General features: G+C 40.1%; 1 protein-coding gene across 4 annotated transcripts in view; it reads left to right on the forward strand.

The window, feature by feature from the left end:
- ndst2a (N-deacetylase/N-sulfotransferase (heparan glucosaminyl) 2a) overlaps positions 1-14,891 on the forward strand; it is a 130,323-nt gene extending 115,432 nt beyond the window's left edge. For 2 of the 4 annotated variants that reach the window (XM_050070676.1, XM_050070677.1), the window contains 3 exons: positions 6,861-6,970; positions 7,144-7,246; positions 13,168-14,891. In XM_050070676.1, coding sequence (XP_049926633.1) covers positions 6,861-6,970; positions 7,144-7,246; positions 13,168-13,293 — 339 coding nt within the window. In that variant the 3' untranslated portion in view covers positions 13,294-14,891. Of the gene's footprint in view, positions 1-6,860; positions 6,971-7,143; positions 7,247-13,167 lie in introns of those variants that run through there. The other 2 variants (XM_050070678.1, XR_007571689.1) reach the window with 2 other exon arrangements.
- The last annotated feature ends 5,020 nt before the right edge of the window (positions 14,892-19,911 follow it).

The following is a 19,911-nucleotide window of genomic DNA, read 5'->3' on the forward strand; positions in this document are numbered from 1 at the left end:
AGAATCGGATTACTGGTTCTTCAGAGATGCAATGGACCGAGACACTCTGCTGACAATACGGCAAACAGTTGAGTTGTGTAGACCGAACAGGTCTCCATCCACCCTCTGGAAACAGCCAGTACTGTAGAACCTCAGGGCAACCAGGAGTTGTAGCATCGGTGGTACAGCTGCATTTCTGTCACTGCCATGTTTGACAGTTGGTCCAGTCTTCCCGTTCAGCTCCAAAACTGTTTCCTTGGTAAACCGGTATCTCACCAAAAATTCCTCTTCATCATTAAATTCAAGAGGATTGAGCCTGTCTCTCAGTTTTCTTCAAGGAACTTCATTATTTTGCTCTATCCACCTCAAAAATGCAGCCATTGTTAAAGTTAAACCTTCCCAACTGTCAGTTTAAAATTAATTCTCGATCACAGTTTAAACTGGAGTTTAAAGTTCTGGTGCAACAGAATTAAATTTAAACTTGGTTTACAGGAAAAATTAAACTGAGGTTTAAAGAGAGGTTTAAATTTAATCTGTCTTAATTTTAAACTAGGTCTAAAGTTTGGTGCAACAGAATTTAAACTTAAACCATGATTTAATCTGATTTTAAAGTTAAACCTTGTTGGTGCAATCCAGCCTTAAAGTTCTTATTTTAGCAATGACTCCCCCTAGAGCCCTCCCAGCAGACTCAGCAAGCACCGTAGTACCTCTAACAAAACTCAAATGCTCATCGAGGTGAAAACCAAGATATTTATAAGAATCTGTATATTTCAGGCATTTTTCCCCAAAATAAAACTGAAACTTACTTAAAGTCTGTGAAGGCGGCCTAAAGTGCATTATTTGGGATTTTTTGACATTTATTGAGAGTTGCTATTTTTTTTACACCAAATACTAGCAGCAGTGAGCAATTTTTGTAGATTTTCCTCTGTTTCTGCAAGTATAACAAAATTGTCTGCATACAAAAGGGCACTCACAGTTTCCTCACCACATCTCACCCCATATCCTAGTTGTTTGATAACATTAACAAGATTATTTATATACACTGCAAATAACGTAGTTGAGAGAACATCACCGTTTTACTCCTACTGTTGTAGGAAACCATCCTGTCCTTTCATCATTTACCCAGACACAGGCTTCTGGATCACCATAGATTTTCTTCACAGCATTAAAGAATTTACCATTTACTCCAATTTCCAGTAGTTTATACAGTAAGAGATTTCTATTTACAGAATCAAAGGCCTTCTGGAAATCTATGTAACAGACAAAAGTAGGCCCACCCATTTTTAATCTGTTTGAGATAACTGTACAAACAGTATGAATGTGATCAACACAGGCCCTTCCTTTCCTAAACCCCTTTTGTTCTTCAACCAACACATTTGTCTCTTCAAGAAAAAATTGGAGCCTCTCATTGAGTATAGAGGAATATAATTTATACACTGTGCTCAGTAAACTTATTCCTCTATAATTTAGGGGTACTCGAGGGTCGTCTTTATGAGATTTTACTATGGGGTTAATAATCGCTCTATTCCACAATGAGGGCAAAGTTTCCAGATTGAAGCACCTTTTAAATAAGCAATGTAAGATGTGCAACAATTTGGGAGACTTTAATACTTCAGTAGGAATCTATTCAATGCCTGTAGCTTTTCCGACCTTTCCTTTAGATACTGCACTTTGAACCTCTTCCAGTTTAATTTCATCATTTAGATAATTGTACTGATTTCCTAATTTTGATATATCATTATCAGTTTGACCTTTTATTGAACAAACATCTCTATAAAATATATCATCAAACTCATTTTCATCAGGTGTAAACAGTCCTTTAAATTCATCTTCCCACTTTTTCATTACTAATGACTTTTCATAAATCACAGTACCATCTAAACTCAATACTTCCATTGGTATTTTCATTGTTTGTCTGGGTCCCAGTTTATTAATAATACCCCAGAAACATTGCGGGTTTGACGTGTACACTTGGTTTAAATGCATTATCATTCCTCTTTGATATCTTCTCTTATATAGTCTATATTTTTTATCAAATTGATATCTGCAGGTTTTATAGTTATCCAAAAGGCGCTGTCTTTCTGACCCACTTTCTTTACATTTTAAAAACTGGCGCTCTGAGCTACAGACTGCCTGAAACAAATTATGTAGCACCTTATTCCAATATGGCTTTTTGGGTTTGGTATTTGTTTGTTTTTTGATGTACTTTTCGTCTCTGTTGCCCAATTCGTGATGAAGTAGGTTACAGAAATTATTATACCAGATATCTAGTCCCTCCTGAGAAACACTATATTCTAACTGATCTGTTAACTGAAATAATTCAGAGCATCTCTGAGCTGACTCTAAGAAATCATTTGGTAATTTTCTTCCTGTTCTTTTCTTTACCTCTTGACACACATTTTCTTTTACCCCAGTTATTTTTGCTTGGTTCATAATAGTCAAGATTTGCTTTAGATTTAAGTAGTAAAAGAGAATGATCTGGAAGACTTGAATGTTCTTCAATTAACCCTATGGGCCCGAATGACGCATAGTGCGTCCAATTTCACCCCCGTTCTTCTCTGTGGATTTTCTCCGCGACCGTGCGTCATAGCGAGAAGTCACGCATATCACGTGAAACAGCGGAATTGCAGCTTTCCGACAAGACCAATTTGTCGGTAGTCCAATGTTTTCACAGCGAAAAAAATGATAAAGTTACACTAAAATGATGTATAACAGAGCTTTCATACAGCTTTGCACACACATTACTCTTGGATGGATTACTCGCGAATGCAGGCTCGCACAGAAATGCCACGCATATCACATGAAAGTGCAGGAGCAGAGCATTCCAGTGATACCACACAAATCATTGTGCTGTCATCCCATCACGCTGTAAATACAGATTAATTGTCTACAAAATAAAAACCTGACGAATTTCTTTACAATCCATTATACAGCTCGTTATCAGTCACTTCATATAGTGAGGAATATCGTATCTTACCACATCTTAGGCTTGCATGTGTTTCTCCTGTCTATCCACATTTGTAGTCCAGCTTTCAAGATGCAAATATCTCCATATTGTCCAGTTGATACTCCATCAAACTTCGTATGACAAGACCAGCCACTTCACCTTTGCACACCCAGACAACTGTAGCCTAATTATGCATGCATGACAGGGCCGTAGTCACCATGTATATTGAGGGGGACATGGCCCCCCCCAATGCCCAATTTTTTTTTTTACTGCAAACAAAGTGGCAAATATTATCTTGGAGGACATCATTGCACTTGGTTTACTATTTTTCTATGATGTTAGATGTAAATATTGCATGTGTCTTTCAGATAAAACACATTTTTGACCTGTGAATGAGTCAATGGAATTTCTTGCAATAATGAAAAAATACTGGCAATCATGTCCGCCTGGCACAAACCACATGTTTTGGACAGCTGTGAAGTGACAGAATGTCCCACCATCATGGTTCTTATATTGCCAGATTCCAGAGAGTCTCCCCTCTTCATATATGGCAGAATATGTAATTTTCCAACTATGGTGAGATACATGTAAAAATGTAAGAATTTAGTAACACAGATTTGTTTTTTTTCATTGATATAAAAATTAATATAAAATACAGGCACATAGAAGGACATGAAATGACCTGATAGCCCAGATTGTCCTGAAAAAAAAACAAGATATAGCATGTGTATGTAGCCTTTATAAGGACTGTGATATGAGCTTAAAAGTAAAGGCAGTAAAAATACCCCAAAAACGCCTAGGGCCCATAGGGTTAAAGTGACACAATTGCACTGTTCAGCTAAAGCGGTGGAAGTTAACACCTCAAAAGAGATACAATTTTTCAAGCACTCAAAGGGCGTGATAATATAATCAACAACAGCTTTTCCCTTAGTGGGCATCGAAGTATAATTATCACTCAAGGGGCAAATCCTCCCATTTAAAATACACAACTTAGCATCCTTAAGAAAATCAATTAATACCTCTCCATGTTTGTTAATATAACTGTCTAAATTAACCCTTAACGGAATTTCATCCACTTCCTTCAAGTAATCCTCCAAGTTCCCCACTCTACTGTTTAGATCCCCACATATATAAATCGCTTCCACTTCAGCATACAGATATACCTGGCTCAACAGGTGATTAAAGAAACTTAATGAATCACGCCCCCAAGGATCAGAAAATAAATGAGAAAACGTAACACCTAATATTCCATCAAACTGCTTGTCTATTATTTCAGTTTTATATAATTTATATTGTCCCAGGTAAAAGTAAATATACATAGCAAAACAGAAAACTTAACATCTCTGCTTACCTGGAGACGAACTGGTGATAATATTGATGGTTATGTGACAATTGTAATTGCACTTACAGTAAATTAAAAAAGTTTCAGTGTGCACAGTCACAGCATAAACCATGAACCAAAGGGAACAACATAATGAAACAGCAACCACTTCTAAGATTTGTACAAGCTACAAAAAATGTGATTAGAGCAAGTCATTTCATATTGACACCTTCACTCTCATTGTCCTTCTAACATGACATCATCCAGGCAACATTAAATCAGTCTGTACTTTTACATGCTTCAACTTAAGGGCTTATTGTGACAACTGACAATGTTTTTAAGAGCTGAAGTGTGCAGACGCTACATCCAACCAAGCAAGCTTGGTGAAGAGCATATCCCTGGTTATCACTTTAATGCTTCGATGTCTCTAACATGTACTGGACTTTGTTGCCCCCTACTGTCCAGGTATAGATATAACACTCTAAATATAACATGGACAGAAGATACTCTGCGGAGGAATCTGAGCGCAGAACAACATCTTATGCCAGTTAAGGATATATTTAAGTTAAATGGACTTCAAGCAGGTCTTAGCGTTAAACTTACAGATGTGGTCCTAGTTAATGTTAACTGGTTGGTCAGTTTCTGCCAAAGCTCTGTACATTCAGTATAATGTCATAAGGTATGGGGACCTGCATGACACTCACATGTGGGTCCCTGTGATGTGATTACTTCCTCTTGAATGTGACGATTCACTTAGCCAGTTAGTGCCACAGGCAGGACTATTGTGATTGTCAAGCTGTTATCAAGCATTATCAAGTGATGCACCAGAACCAATGAGAAAATATATCCACAGGCGGCAATCCCAGGTTCAAGCCCTTTCTCAGCCAACAGCAGGAAGCAGTTTAATTGCCCAAAACCAGGTTTCAGGCTTCATAAAGCTGACTTAAAGGGATATTTCACAGATTTTTAACCAGTTTTTTATCATAACAATGTGGGTAGTGTGTGTAAATCAACTGTGGTAAACCTCCCCCCATTTAACTAGTGCCTAGATCACCCTGCTCCCCTCCCAGCAAAACTCTGCTGGCGTCATCCAGCTGAGTTTTGCAAGTTTCTCGGGCTGTTGCTTGAACTACAGGCTGTACCTCTGCTTTTTTGTATTGCTCACCACCCATGCCAGGCACAAAGTTGTTAAGCTCTGCGTAGCCCTGCACTAAAATCAACTTTTCAGAATTTATCAGACTGAATATTTATGGAATAAGGGAATGATATCTGTCGGCTGTGATTGGTTTGTAATGTGACTCCTGTCTGACTGCTGACCGTAGCCTATTCCCGTGTCTGTCCTTTCAAATTAAATTCCCACATGGTCCAGTCATACAGGTTTGGATTTATCTTGACAAGGCGCAGCTCCTAATGAGTTTCACAGTTGATTGATTGTTTTTTGTTTTGTCCTGCGACTAAGCGACCAATGAAATCCCGCAGATTAGTGACCCTTCTGGTTGGCTAACGTTTGGTCGACTATTAGGGGCAGCCCTAATCTAAACCCTGCTACAATGCTACACTGAAGTGAATAAATGAAACCAAATGTAGCAATAATCCACTTCATAATTCATAATACATGAAGATGTGATTCATTTTATAAGTATCAAGATGTAACCTTGTATGCAACAACATTTCAATAATTGCACACTGAAAGCCCCACCTTTTACTCCCCATTTATCAGCTGTGAATGAAACCTCATTTCATTCAATTTACTGTTTTTCACATAGGCAACTAAGTGAAGAATCCATTATGGTTGCCGTAATTGTTAAAAAAAATACTTTTTTGTAAAGGACATTGAGATATACTGTATATATTTGTCAGATTTCAAGTCAGTCAAAGTCATGGTGTGAGTGGCATGGCCATTCAGAGTTATCAATTTTTGGGCTTTAAATTACAGCACTACCATCAAGCCAATTGGGATCAAATTCAGTGTGAAGCATTAGGACATAATTTCCAGGTTTGGTGCCAAGTTATGTTTCTCTAGCTTATAAATATAATGCTAAGTAGGCCACACACACACATCAATCATTTTAAGACTTGGTTAATACTTGCCCCTGTCGGGCTTGAACCCTAATAATAACAACAATGGCGAGTGCTGTAGACAAGATCGACACCGTTATGAAGGCTGTTTGTCATTTCTTCTCAGTATTTCTGGACATTGTAGTTTTAGGCGGATACATTGGTCTGAAGTGATTGGTTAGGGAAATCAATTCCCCTCCTCCTGGAAATCACTTAGAGTTTATGCAATGTCAGACTAAAGATGAAAATGGGGTGTAAGGCATTGATAATTCTGTCTGACATAGACCAATCTATTACTTTATCTTAAGGTGTGGTTATAACACAAATTGATAGGGGAGATTGTTCTGTGTCAATGATCAGCTGTTACCCCTTTGGGAGGGTATTTGCCCTAAGGAGCACTAGTTTGATCCAAACATCTCCAAAGGTAGAATTGAAATGAGAGGGTACTCTTAACTTCTGTGGTGGCATGGAAGCAGCTGTTTCTTATCTCATCACAGTATCATCTACCACTGTGGAAACGAGTCATGAATGTAACTGTCTCTGTGTGTGTTGTAGTTGCACATTGTTGACGGGGCCCTGCTGCGAACCAACCCAGCACTGGTGATGGAGGGAATCCAGAGATTTCTCGGTGTCACTCCCATCTTCAACTACACCCAGGCTCTAATGTTTGTAATGCACTCACACACACATACAACCACACATATATACACACTGTTCATCTAGTGAACCTGTACTCTTAAAAGAACAGCGCATTTAGTTTGAGAGCAACAAAAAACCCAGCAATGTTTCCAAGTACCACGTGTGAAAGGTGTTAAATAAACACACTGTGTGTCTGCAGGTACGATGACAGCAAAGGTTTCTGGTGTCACAGAGTGGAAGGAGGTAGAGCCAAATGTCTGGGGAAGAGTAAAGGCAGGAAGTACCCAGAGATGAGTCCTGAGGTATATCTACATTTCACGTTTACTAAAACTTGGGTCTTGTTTTTTATTCCATCAGTATTAATGAAATTGTACTCACCAAGGTAAACAGTTGAGATTTTGGAATACAATGACATCACTAAAAAGAAGTCTTGGGAACATGAAACACGAGCAGTCAGGTGATCAAATGTACTGGTCAGCAGCACTTTGAAGAAAGTAAACCCAGTTTATATTGATAGCACATGAATGGGAGGTCCTGGCATCTAAGGAAACACACACAACTGGACTGGTTCTGCCTCTTTAGAAATATTAAGGGGCCACTGGGCGCTACTCTTGTGCCTTTTCTGTGCCAACTTTCAAGAGCACTGAGGCAGGTTGCATGTGAGGTTGCTAAGCGACCATAACTAGCACTGTATCATAGCCTCTTTACTTGAAATCCTGAGTGCAGAGCTGATCTTTTTCCAGGCACTGTTTGTGTGCACTCTGGCAGCCCTGCACTAGAATTATTAACTACGTATCACTAACTGATGTTTGCCTGTGCCTGCCACCTATCTGTGTTAAAAACAATGAATTTGAGGGCACAAAAAACGCTGCATGTGTAAGGCCCCTAAAGGGCCCAAACCAACCACTAAAAAGTATGTGTGACACAGCCTCATCTTCTTCCTCTGTGCTAAAGAGTTCCAGTGTTGTTAAAAACACATTCATGAGTTGCACTGTTTCACAGGGTGACATGTTACTTTATTATCATGAACACACACACACACACACACACACACACACTTCTTCCTAAACATTTTCAAACAGTACCTCTCCATACACACTTAACACTAGCGCTGCCCAACATTCCCACATTATGTTATTTATTTTAGTTTAATAAACACTTTGCCACCTTTAATCATTGTGGATTCTCTCATTTGTTGCAAGTCTTGACCAAGGTTTGTTAAAATTGTTTTTCATGACATCTTCCACCCAACCCCAAATGTCCATGCCCCTACAGGCATACACGTGCACATATAAAATACTGTAAACGAGTACTGTGATATGTTAACTAACTTCACTATGAAGAGAAATAATCAGTCAGTAGTGTAAGGCTGTGGTGCTGTGTGGATTTACAGATAAATATTCAAACAATTAATGTACCCATACTAATTGACTATTATTTTTTAGTAATTTCATGCCTCTATGCCTGTAATAGCGGTAGTCAACGGCATTTTGTGTTGTCCGTCTATCCCATTCTCATAAAGGCAATACCTCAAGATCACCTTGAGAGAATTTATTCAAATTTGGCACAAACATCCATTTGTACCGAAAAATAAACTGATTAAAATTTGGTGGTCAGAGGTCAAGCTCACTGTGACTTTGTCTGTCTTAGTCTTAGTCTCTTGAACACAATATCTCCAGAACATAGTGAGGGAATTTCCTCTAAATAGCACAAACGTTAATTTGGACTTAACGATGAACTGATTAGATTTTGGTGGTCAAAGGTAAAGGTCACTGTGACCTTGCATCTGTCTCATTCTTGAGAATGTAATACCTCCAGAAAACCTTAGGGAATTTGTTTAAGTTTGACACAGTGACCTTGACCTTTGAAGACCAAAGGTCAAGGTCACTGTGACATGTTTTTGGCCATAACTCAAGAATTCTTACGCTAATTATGACAGTACTTCACACAAATGTCCAACAGGATGAAATAATGAAGTGATGACATTTTACACCCAAAACATCAAAGGTCAAGTTCACTGTGACATCATAATGTTCTGTAAAAACACTTTTCAGGCCATTATTCAACGTCACATCCAGGGAACAGAAGGAGACATTTGGTCAGATACTGAATTGGTGACAGAAGGGCTCTTTAGGACTAAGTACATACAGTACATTTGTTCACAGTAATGAGCAGGTGAAATGTCTGTCTAGCTTACATATGAGGTGTCTCAAGATTTAGGAAAATACAATTTTATTGAACACAATAAAAGTATAATCTTAAAAACAACTGGCATTTATTGAACGAACGTCAGTTGAATAACACCCCTCCAGCTGATCTATGAGAAATGACGCTACCTCCAGAGGGTCGGACTCATTCGTCCGTCTTTACCACCCCATGCAGGGCTCCAGACTAACTTTTTTTAGTAGTAGCACTGTAGCCCTTAACTGAAAAATTTTAGGAGCAGAAGCAGAAAATTTAGGGGTACACCTTTAAACCTCCTGCAATGCAATTATTCACATTTTTGGCCATTTTAACTGTATCATAAACTATATGTAGTCTTCTACTGTATATTAACATTGGACTGTTTTAATAATTAAAGTATTTAGCATTACACAGACTTGTGGTCAGTGGGATGTGAGGATTCTTAAAGTAGCATCTGTACAGATGTGAAGCCCTGATTATATCTGACTGATCTTTAATGAAAGCTGTTGTCTTGTATTTTTTTTCCCTCTGAAAACATTAACCTTGTAGTCAGACCACGGACGTAATTTGGGGGGAGGACACAGGGGACATGTCCCCTGCACTTTTTCAGGAAGCAGTTTTGGTACCCTGCAGTTTTTACCGTCCAAAAACAATGTTACGCGCCTATCATCGAGCACTAGCACCACATGGAAAACGGCCGCTCAAACTGAAGCCTGTTTCCCTTTAGAGGGCATGATGAGAAAGATACAAGGAGCACAGTGAACTGAATAGCAGTGATGGGAATAACGGCGTTATAAAAAATGGTGTTACTAACGGCGCTACTTTTTTCAGTAACGAGTAATCAAAAAAAGTTACTGTCTCCCCCGTTATAACGCCGTTACCATTACTCACAATAAAATGTGCCGTTACTTGGCTTTACTTGAGTTCACTGCAGTGGCTTTTCAGTTACTTTTTGGGGAAAGTAACGAGTAACTACAACTACTATTACTTTTTTGAAGTAACGTTCCCAACACTGCTGAGTAGTAACAATAGCAAACGAGCACAATGAACTGAAAAATAACACCAGAAAACTAGAAGGAGCACAATGAACTGAGAAGTACGATGGAGTATTAGGGACATATTGAATTAAAAAAAAAAAAATCGGAGATTTCGAGAATAAAGTCATCCCGAGAAAAAGTTGTAATATTACGAGAATAAAGTCGTAACTGAGAAAAAGTCATAATATTACGAGAATGAAGTCATAATTTAATGAGAAAAAGTCATAATATTACGAGAATAAAGTCGTAATATTATGCAGGCCCGGAGTGGCTAATCGGGGGGACCAGGACAATTCCCGGTGGGCCAGTCTGACGTTTGGGCCGCGAGGACCGGTGTTCAGTTATGTTTTTTTATTGGGCCGGTGTTCAGTCATGGCACTGGGTATCACGTATGCTGCTACCGCTATCCCTGGGCCGCCTTCACTAGCGCCCTCTGAGGTGGAGACACCGGCTCCGCGTGGCTGTGCGAGCTGCGCTCTGATTACATGTGCATCTCCGGCGATGAATTTTGGAGTCGTTTACTGACACGCCTCTTCATTAACAAAGTGCACGGATGAAGGTGAAGTCTCTGCAGCAGCTGAATTGGTGAGGTGGAGACACCGGCTCCATGGTGCTCTGCAGTGGCGGTCTGATTACACGCACATCTCCAACGATTTGTGGAATCGACCACTGACACGCCTCCTCATCAGAAGAGTGGACGGAGAATGCCAAAGTCCCTGCAGCACCCAAGGTCGAGACAACGGCTCCACTGAGCTCAGCAGCTGCGTCTGACTACGCATACATCTTCAACCACCACCGTTCAAGTTAGTTAATTATCATGTCAATGAATTGTGTGGCATTGTAACATAATTATATAATTTAAATAATAGTATGATGCAACGCCACATAACTGGGCAACTTTGTCTTGTAGCCCCTCAGAAGCAAGATCCAGCACCAAGCACCAGCCATGAGCCCACAAGTCCACAGTGGGCACTGCTTATTTGAACAGAATATAGATTCTGATATTGTTGAAAAGGATGTTGTGTTGTTAAGAATAATGTTGGAGATGTGCACTCATGTTGAAATAAATCTGCATTGTGAAGATACCCTTACTTGCACTGAATTGGAAATGTTTTAGAAAAAGACACTGAATTACAAGGCTTTAGAGAACAGTGCGCTATTGTAGACTTAACATATAATAGGTCATGATCTAAAGTGGGCTGGTCAGAGGCATGAAACTCCCTGCCTCCAAATGTGTGTGTTGAGGCAACAGTCCTGAGACAAAGAGCAGCTGCCACAAGCAGGTTCATCCTCTAACCCATTCTGTTTGTTGTTGGTTATTTCCTTAAAAACTACGACTTTATTCTCATAACATTATGACTTTTTTCTCATTAAATTACGACTTTATTCTCCTAATATTATGACTTTTTCTCAGTTACGACTTTATTCTCGAAATCTCCGATTTTTTTTTTTCCTTCAATGTGGCCCTAATACTCTGTTGTAGAAAAGTTATGCCATTATAGAAAACTACTTGAACTACTAGAAAACGCAGGGAACTAAAGGGGGTGCTGTACCGGGACATAAGAGTTTTATTTTCATTTTAAAAGTTTATTTTTTTCATCCTTTGTTATATATTAACTGAAGGGGGTGCTGTACTAAGACATAAGAGATTGAGTTTTATTAAAACGTTTATTTTTGCATTCTTTGTTATATATTAACAGAAGGACTTTTACTGTTCACTTTACACATTTTGCTTTATTGCACAATCTTTATTGTTTCTATGCAAAATTTCTCAATTAATTTGATGGCCTGAACTGTACCTGTAATTAACTGAACCTTTAATTACAGTAAAAGTAACTTAAAAAAGGTGTCTGTGAAATTTCTGTCTATGACAACTTTGTATTTAAAAAGCCTCTAGGCTGTAGTTTTATACATATTTTGAACTTCATATTGCTTTGAGGTGTAGGGCAGATATTCATTAATTCAAGCTTTATTTTAACTCGAAATTACACTGAGGGACACCCCTTATTTCCAGTCAAGTAATATCAGGGCACTGTTCAAGCAATAGGTGATAACACCTTTTTATTATTGCAGCCTATCAGGCTGTGCAGTCTAACAGGCTGAAAAATGTCTGAAAAATCAACAGAAGAAGTAATGCCTAATATATATAAGTTACAGTCCTTATTTACAAACATTTCTGTTTTTGAACACGTGTGGCCTGTTATATAGAGATGTATTAATACATTTTTGTTCAATCACAAAAAAAAAGCTATACATGGGATTTATATCTTGTTATCTGCAGGGACAGATGAGTAGGCACTGTTCATCAACTTATATGACAGCAGCAAAAGTTTAACGTTTCCAAGGCAACGGTTAAAACGGTCTCAAGGGCTGTCAATCAGTCGTTTGCAGTCCCTGCCCTCACAGACTTTGTTATGTCAGTAAATACGTCACACTACATACTGCTGAAGTTTGAGAGGGTTCAGTCCGCAAATCCACTGAGTGGACATTTGGATTCAGCTACCGACTTGACCGCAACTTGTCACCGCCTCAGTGCCACGGCGCAGTTCATCTGGAACGAGCCCACTGATGAGTCAAGGTGACGTGATCCTCTCAGTTAATTAATCACTCACTCTCGGACTTTCCTCCTCTCACACACATTAGCCTAAACTGGTGGACCCGCTCCCTCGTTATACAGCATGAAAAAAACGCCCACAAATTTGCAGGTTGCACACGAGTGAGTAGTTGTAAAAAGTAGGCTTCTGGCACTGAAAAAAAACGGTCGCAAAATGTGAGGGAAAAAAAATATATATCAGCAGCGGCGCCGCTGCTAGTTACATATAGGGGAAACACTGACACTGGGGAAAGCCCACACCTAAATGATGTAAAGATACGTAGAATATCATTGCCATGTCTGTACCAAATCATTTTTTCGCTAGTTCTGATTTCTGACCTTTCCCAATCTCTGTGTGTGTGTGTGTGTCTGTCTGTCTGTCTGTCTGTCTGTCTGTCTGCCTGTGTAGTCGCGTGCCTTTCTGGCTGAGTACTACCGTGAGCACAGCATGGACCTGCTGCGTCTGCTGAATCGGTTGGCCCAACCACTGCCGTCCTGGCTCCGCCAAGAACTCCAGAGCACAAGCTGGAGCTGAGGCCACAAGCTCACACACACACACACACACCACAGAAAACCGAGACTGGAATCTGTGGATGAGCCAACACTTGGCTCTGGATTAGACTGGACTACCTGATCTGGAATCAACAGTAGCATACATTAAAAGAGCTACAAGGTTTTAGCTGATGTTACTGGTGCTCCTGTTCCATGGAAAAAAAGAAGACAGTACAACATGAGATCTTTCTTACAGAAGGATCCCAGGGGACTCTCCCTCCCACTCCTGATTTGGTGTCAACCTCCCTTGAGCACTGGGCAGCCCTCAGCCTCAGTCAGTGTACGTTGATCAGGGGCTGACACTGTAACATATCAGTTTGCTGTGGATCCAGAGGACTGGGTGACCAGCAGGTTTGGGGCATAAAGACCAGGTCAGACAGCCTTAATGAGGGGAGATGTGGAGTGTATGACTGGATGCAGGACAAGCATGCACAAACACACACACACACACACACACACACGTCTCATCTCTCCACGAGAATGATTGATTGTAAAGCCTTTTCAAAAGCAGTTGTATATGTTAGGTTTGAGGGGCAGCTGGGTAACAGAATGGCCATCAGCCTGAAGAAGACAGACAGTCGAAATGCTGGCCGAGGTTTCTCTGTCTCGCAGACGCACGCACGCACGCACGCACGCACGCACAAACACACACACACACACACACACACACACACACACCCCTACCTGCAGGTTCAGCAGTCAGAGTGCTGCATTTCCTCTTATCCTCACAGTTTTCCTGTCTGATTACTGTAAGGAAAAACATTTCGCAATGAATTTAGGGACTATGATGACAGGTCGATGTAAATATCATGTGTTTAGATTTCGTGCCTGACTAAAGCCCAGGTGTGGTTCAGGCTCTGCCTCACACTGACATCCTGTCAGTGAGCAGCTTTATTATACTTTGTGTATTCACCAAGTCAAAAATGGTTTTTGAATTATGAGACTGTTCTCCACATTGGCTAAGGTCTCCCTCCAGTCTGCAAGTTTTGTTAAATATAATAGCTTTTAACCTAAAAAGCAGTGTTTTTAAAAAAAATACCATAAATGTTTCGACAAATCAAAGGAAACACACAACATACAGGGAATGATATTCCTGGGAAAAGAATTGAAATTAGAAAAACTGTTTTCCAGGCCTGAGTGGAATGAACCCAGTGTTTTGGAATAGTTTTTGGATATACATTGTTTTGGCAGTTGTTTAGAATATGTCATGTAAAATATGTCTAATGTCAGGTTCAGACTACACGAGATCAGCCAGATTTTAGCCCAATGCGGCGTTGTACGGTGTTCGCTCAGATTGTGAAAGACAATGAGTGTTGTATGCAGTAATCCATCTTTTTATCTCATGTAGTGTGTCATTGTAGAAGAGAACCGATGCTGTGTCTGGGATGCCTCATGTAGTCTTGACAGAAAGTCTAGCATGTTTGATTTTCTTTTTGTCTTCCACAACTTCTTCTGTCACAGCCATCACTGTTTTTATTTTTAATCCACTCCCGTTTGCCCTGTTAAAGTTAATGCATAGCGCTGTCATGTCAAACTCAACACTTCCTGTATCCGTCTAAAATTAAAAGGCCCTTATCATTTTGGTTGAGAGAATCTCCTTATTTTCTAAAAAAGCTTTTATTGTGAAACGTTTGTGGGAACTTGTGGAGGATTCAGTGACACATAGTTTGCATGGGGTAATTAAAATGTAGGTCCTGCCATGTGGTGGTGCTTTTTATGTTACTACAATAATATTTTGGCTGGCATATGAACAGCCATAGTGACTGAAATAATGGTAATAATAATAAAAATAGGAAAAGAGTAACCAGATGACATCACACATGTTGTGAAAGATGACCAGGGATGATTGGTTGTGGACCAACATGTAGTCTGTCGTGTCTGTAGGCCAAGTCCTGTCACAATTTCACGATTTTATGACTCTGTAACAGCCTAATCTGACACAGTGACTGTTAGAACAGACAAAAATATCGTGTAGTCTGAACATGGTATTACATTAGGCAAAATAACCTTCCATATAAAATCCAATGCTGCGCCGTGCAACTGTTGTAGATTTTAATATTAATGTTAATGTTAAGTAATGGTTGAAACCATATAGTCATTGGTTGAGACATCACCAGTATCACATGATGCATATTGGTTTCTGCATTATGCAGGTAGTTGGCAGTGAGTGAGTGGAGTAAGCAAGTGCTAGCACTTTGGGTATCTTCAAGTGTGTGTGTTTTTTAATGTGTGACTATTGAACAACAATTATATTATATGGCTCGAGAGAGGCACACTCTAACTGGGGTGGATGTAGGCTCTCTACCAAAATGGTTGACGTTGTCAACATTGGGAAAGCAGCTCTGGTCAGCGTGCTAATGGGGAAAAGCACTGAGACAACCAAAAGGCTGCTAAACAGACTGCCAGCTTTGGCACGTACTTCACGTCTGCTGTGGCCAGGCCAGATGATAAATCTTTTACACAGGGATGGAGCTATAGAGCCTACGAAGTCTTTTCTTCATGCTTCCTGTGCGTTTTTACACAGAACCAAACAATGACAGCATCATTCTGCTCCAGTGTGTGATTTTAGGCAGCATGCCAGCATCACGGAATCAAAAGAGGTGTGAGGCCTCTAGTGGGACATATAACATACGGGTTGGCACTTTCTAAACAACGACGACTTAACATGTCAATAACAATCATTTACCGTCCCTGTTATATGGCTCGTCGTCCGCTCAGAGGGGAAGAAGCTCCCAGACCTCATTTTTTTCTCAATTTGAAGTTTTCAGCTGTTACTCTTCTTCTTTGAGTTAGCTGCTACCTGCTAACAGCTACTTTTAAATCTCCTGTGGTGGGTCAAGTGCATAACACATTGTCAAAAGGCTGTCAGCCGTTTACACAGAAATCATTTTAGTGCTTTTAATACCTCCGATGCCATCTCAAAGGTGATACAACTTTGTCCACCCATTCTGCAATTGTGCCTTTTATACAGAACGGCGCGGCGGCATAACGGTGTGAAATTTCCGCCTTGAAGAGACAGAATAAAAGGGGCTAATGTTACAGCTTTGTGTCAACTGTATGTGTAGACACAAAGACACTTAAGTCCATATTTTTGCTAAAAAGCTTGTCTTAAGGCATTGTATCCTGGAGTAGCGCCTTATGATCGCTATATAATTGAATTAATTTCTTTAAATTTTAAATAAAGTCACTGAAATAGTGTTAAATCTCATGGAAAAGCGTTAAAAATTAATCTGTAAAAAATTGGGATGCACGATACATATCAGGCTGATAAATTATCGGCTGGAAATGGGACATTTTTATAATTATGCATTATTCCAATAACTGAAATTATAGCCAATAAATAGTGCCGATAATATGAAGCCACAATGCTTTCATTGACTAAACAAGGACAGCAATCTACACACCCGACATAGTAAGTGGCGGTACATGTACCTTTAAACTTGGTTTGCAAGTGCCAATAAACACAGAGAAGAGGAAGAAGAGCAACAAATGAAGCACGCTGTCTAGAGGGCAAAACATGTCACGGTGTGGACGTCTACAGTTCCAGAGGAAGACAACAGGATTGTGCCAAGGGTCTGATCTCCGACCACCCAATACAGGTGAGATAGAGCCCCGAGGGACTGTCTGTAGAGTGTTAGCACGAGCTAATTAGCAACAGCGGCTTACATCCAACATTAAGATTTTAAAAGGCTCGACTCTTGCTAAATTTTTGAATAACCGCTAGCCATGTAATGCTTATTTTTACCTACCAGTGTGGAGCACGTCTCTCTCTGGCGCGTGCGTGCATGCGTGAGACGCAGCTGCTTGTTTGTCTTAGTAGAGGGTTAATGTGTGAGATGAATCAATAGTGCATAGCAATTCTGCTTGGTAGTTGTAGGATAGTCTATTGTGGGACGGTGAGACGGGTGCCTGGGTGTGTTCGTTAAAATGCTGTGTGACGATATAAACATTTCATACAACAGGTGTGACCTGCCGATGCACATTCAACCCGTTAATATGAGTCAGCTGTCACTGTCAGTGGAGACACCACTTTGCAGTTCAGTTTGTACACTTGACTGATACACCAGAAAATTACACAGTAACACTGGGCTTCATAATTTCCCTCTCTCTTACCGTTAACTTTAAATTTCATACTGATTAAAAGTCAATTTACTTTCACCTCCTTGTATTTATTTTGTTCATCTACAGTATATGGTTATATGGGAGCAAGGGCGTTGAGGGTAGGCCATTTGACAATCCCCCAGAAAATCCTCAGCCTAATTATAGCAAGTATAGAAGAGTCAGAACTGTTCTTTGTTTTTGTTGTGTTAACAATTGTAATGTCAAGTGTATTTGGTCTGATCAGGGCCATATTAAATCATATTTTCTCACTACATCTAAGCCTTTCTTTTTTTTAAAGATATTTTTTAGGGCATTTTTTGCCTTTAATTGACAGGATAGTGAAGTGTGAAGGGGGAGAGAGAGAGGGAGTGACATGCAGCAAAGGGCCACAGGCTGGAGTCGAACCCGGGCCGCTGCAGCAACAGCCCTGCACATGGGGTGCCTGTTCTACCACTAAGCCACCAACGCCCCCTAAGCCTTTCTTACCCTCAGGTGTACATAAACCACAGGCTATACACCTCTTTTTAAAATACAAAAATGTGAAATTGTTGGTTATCGTATCAGTTATCAGCCATGAGAAGCAGGTAATTATCGGTTATCAGTATCCGTTGAAACATCCATATCTGAGCATCCCTGTAAAAATATGTGGGAACCCTGAACATATTGCTGAGCAAAGGTTGTGTCGTATGACTACATTTTTTGTCATTTGAGCAATGTAACTTTTTTTTAAACACATTTCATTGCATAAATACTGGAAGAAGATACTAGAATTACAGATAATGTTTTTTAAACACAGAGCCAGACATCCCTAGTAAATTGACTTGGACATAAAGAATAAAGAGTGAATTCAACCAGCTTTTGACAGAGGCGACAGTGTTTTGTGGTCTAAATTGTTTTATTTTGTCATCAATCATAAAGTGTTTTCACCATTTGAATAGTGAAAAATAGTGAAGCAGTTGCACAGGCATCCTGACATGATGTGATCATGAGACACAGTCCTGGACCAGAGTGAATTCAAACCTAGTGTGGCTTTGTGTTAGACAGAGGGGCAGAGAAGCACCATAGGAAGAGAAAAGGATAAAAACAAAAACATCACATTAACACAGAATGCTAAATACACTTCATCCCCCACACACACTAACAGTAACAGTAACCCACGAATGTCATGGCACAAGAGAACAAATACTAGAGACATATGACTATATGGAGACAAATCAGAAGCTGCTGTCTTATTTTCTGTTTGTTTTGTATAAATGTCCAAAAGGCCAACACTGTATCATCTCTAATAAACACATGGAGAGGTTGGAAATGATGCCTGATGCATCTTTTGTACCTCACTCACCCCAGTGTTATGTTTATGACAAAAGAAGTATTCAACCATGATCCAACAGGCTCATCCAAACCACATGCAGGAAGAGGAAGCACACGTTTGTATGAATCTATTTGAAGAAAGCTCAGTACTGTCAGCAATAAGGTTAAGAGGAGAAGTCGTGGCATCATATTGTGTCATATCACTGGGGAACTTCACATACGCAGTAAAATCTGGTCTGCACCTTCCAAATGGCTCAATAGCTGTAACTTTATCAAAGAACACTGGGATCATTGATCCACTTCACTCCGTACGTTTACATGCACACTTAACTGGAGCATTTAATTGGACTGCTGTCCTTGTCCCAGTATACAAGCACCGGAGGGGAATGGATTTATGTCTCTGCTAGGATGGGTGGTGATATGCCCCCTTTCACCTAGTTAGTACTGGACCTTTTTCCAGTTGATCCATTCACAGATCCCCCCCAAAAAAAACCTTTAACGGGGAAAAAAAACGGTAGAAACCTCAGGAAGAGCAACTGAGGAGGGATCCCTCTTCCAGGGCAGACAAACGTGCAATAGGTGTCGTACAGAACAGATCAGCATAATAAATTAACAGTAAAACAGTAATCAGAGAGAGAGAGAGAGAGAGAGAGAGAGAGAGATAGAGATATAGATAGATAGATGCAGGACAGACGGTAATGACAGTAGCTTACAACAACATTAATGAAAGTAATAATATTATCGTTATAGTTCTGGCTACTGTGGTACAATATGTTGAAAGTATATATTAGTATCTGGCAGTATACATGTGTGACAATAAGCATATGTGTACAATAACAGTAGAAGTATGACTAATGACTAATGATGGCAGCAGCAGCAGCAGGAGGGTATGACTAATGACTAATGATGGCAGCAGCAGCAGCAGGAGGCATCTGGCAGGACCACAGGCAGCAGCACAACCACACACATCACGCTATCCAGGCACTGCTGCGATATGAGTTAACCTGAGAGACAGTGGAGCACAAAGGCTCCGGAGAAGAAGCCGAGTTAGTGACATCCAGAATGGCCGAGTTAACAAGATGCAGTAATAATAATATTATAGGGGGGTCCTCCGGCAGACTAGGCCTAAGTCAGCCTAACTAGGGGCTGGTACAGGGCAAGCCTGAACCGGCCCTAACTATAAGCTTTA

Source organism: Epinephelus moara, chromosome 19, assembly GCF_006386435.1.
Source record: "Epinephelus moara isolate mb chromosome 19, YSFRI_EMoa_1.0, whole genome shotgun sequence".
Lineage (NCBI taxonomy): Eukaryota > Metazoa > Chordata > Actinopteri > Perciformes > Serranidae > Epinephelus > Epinephelus moara.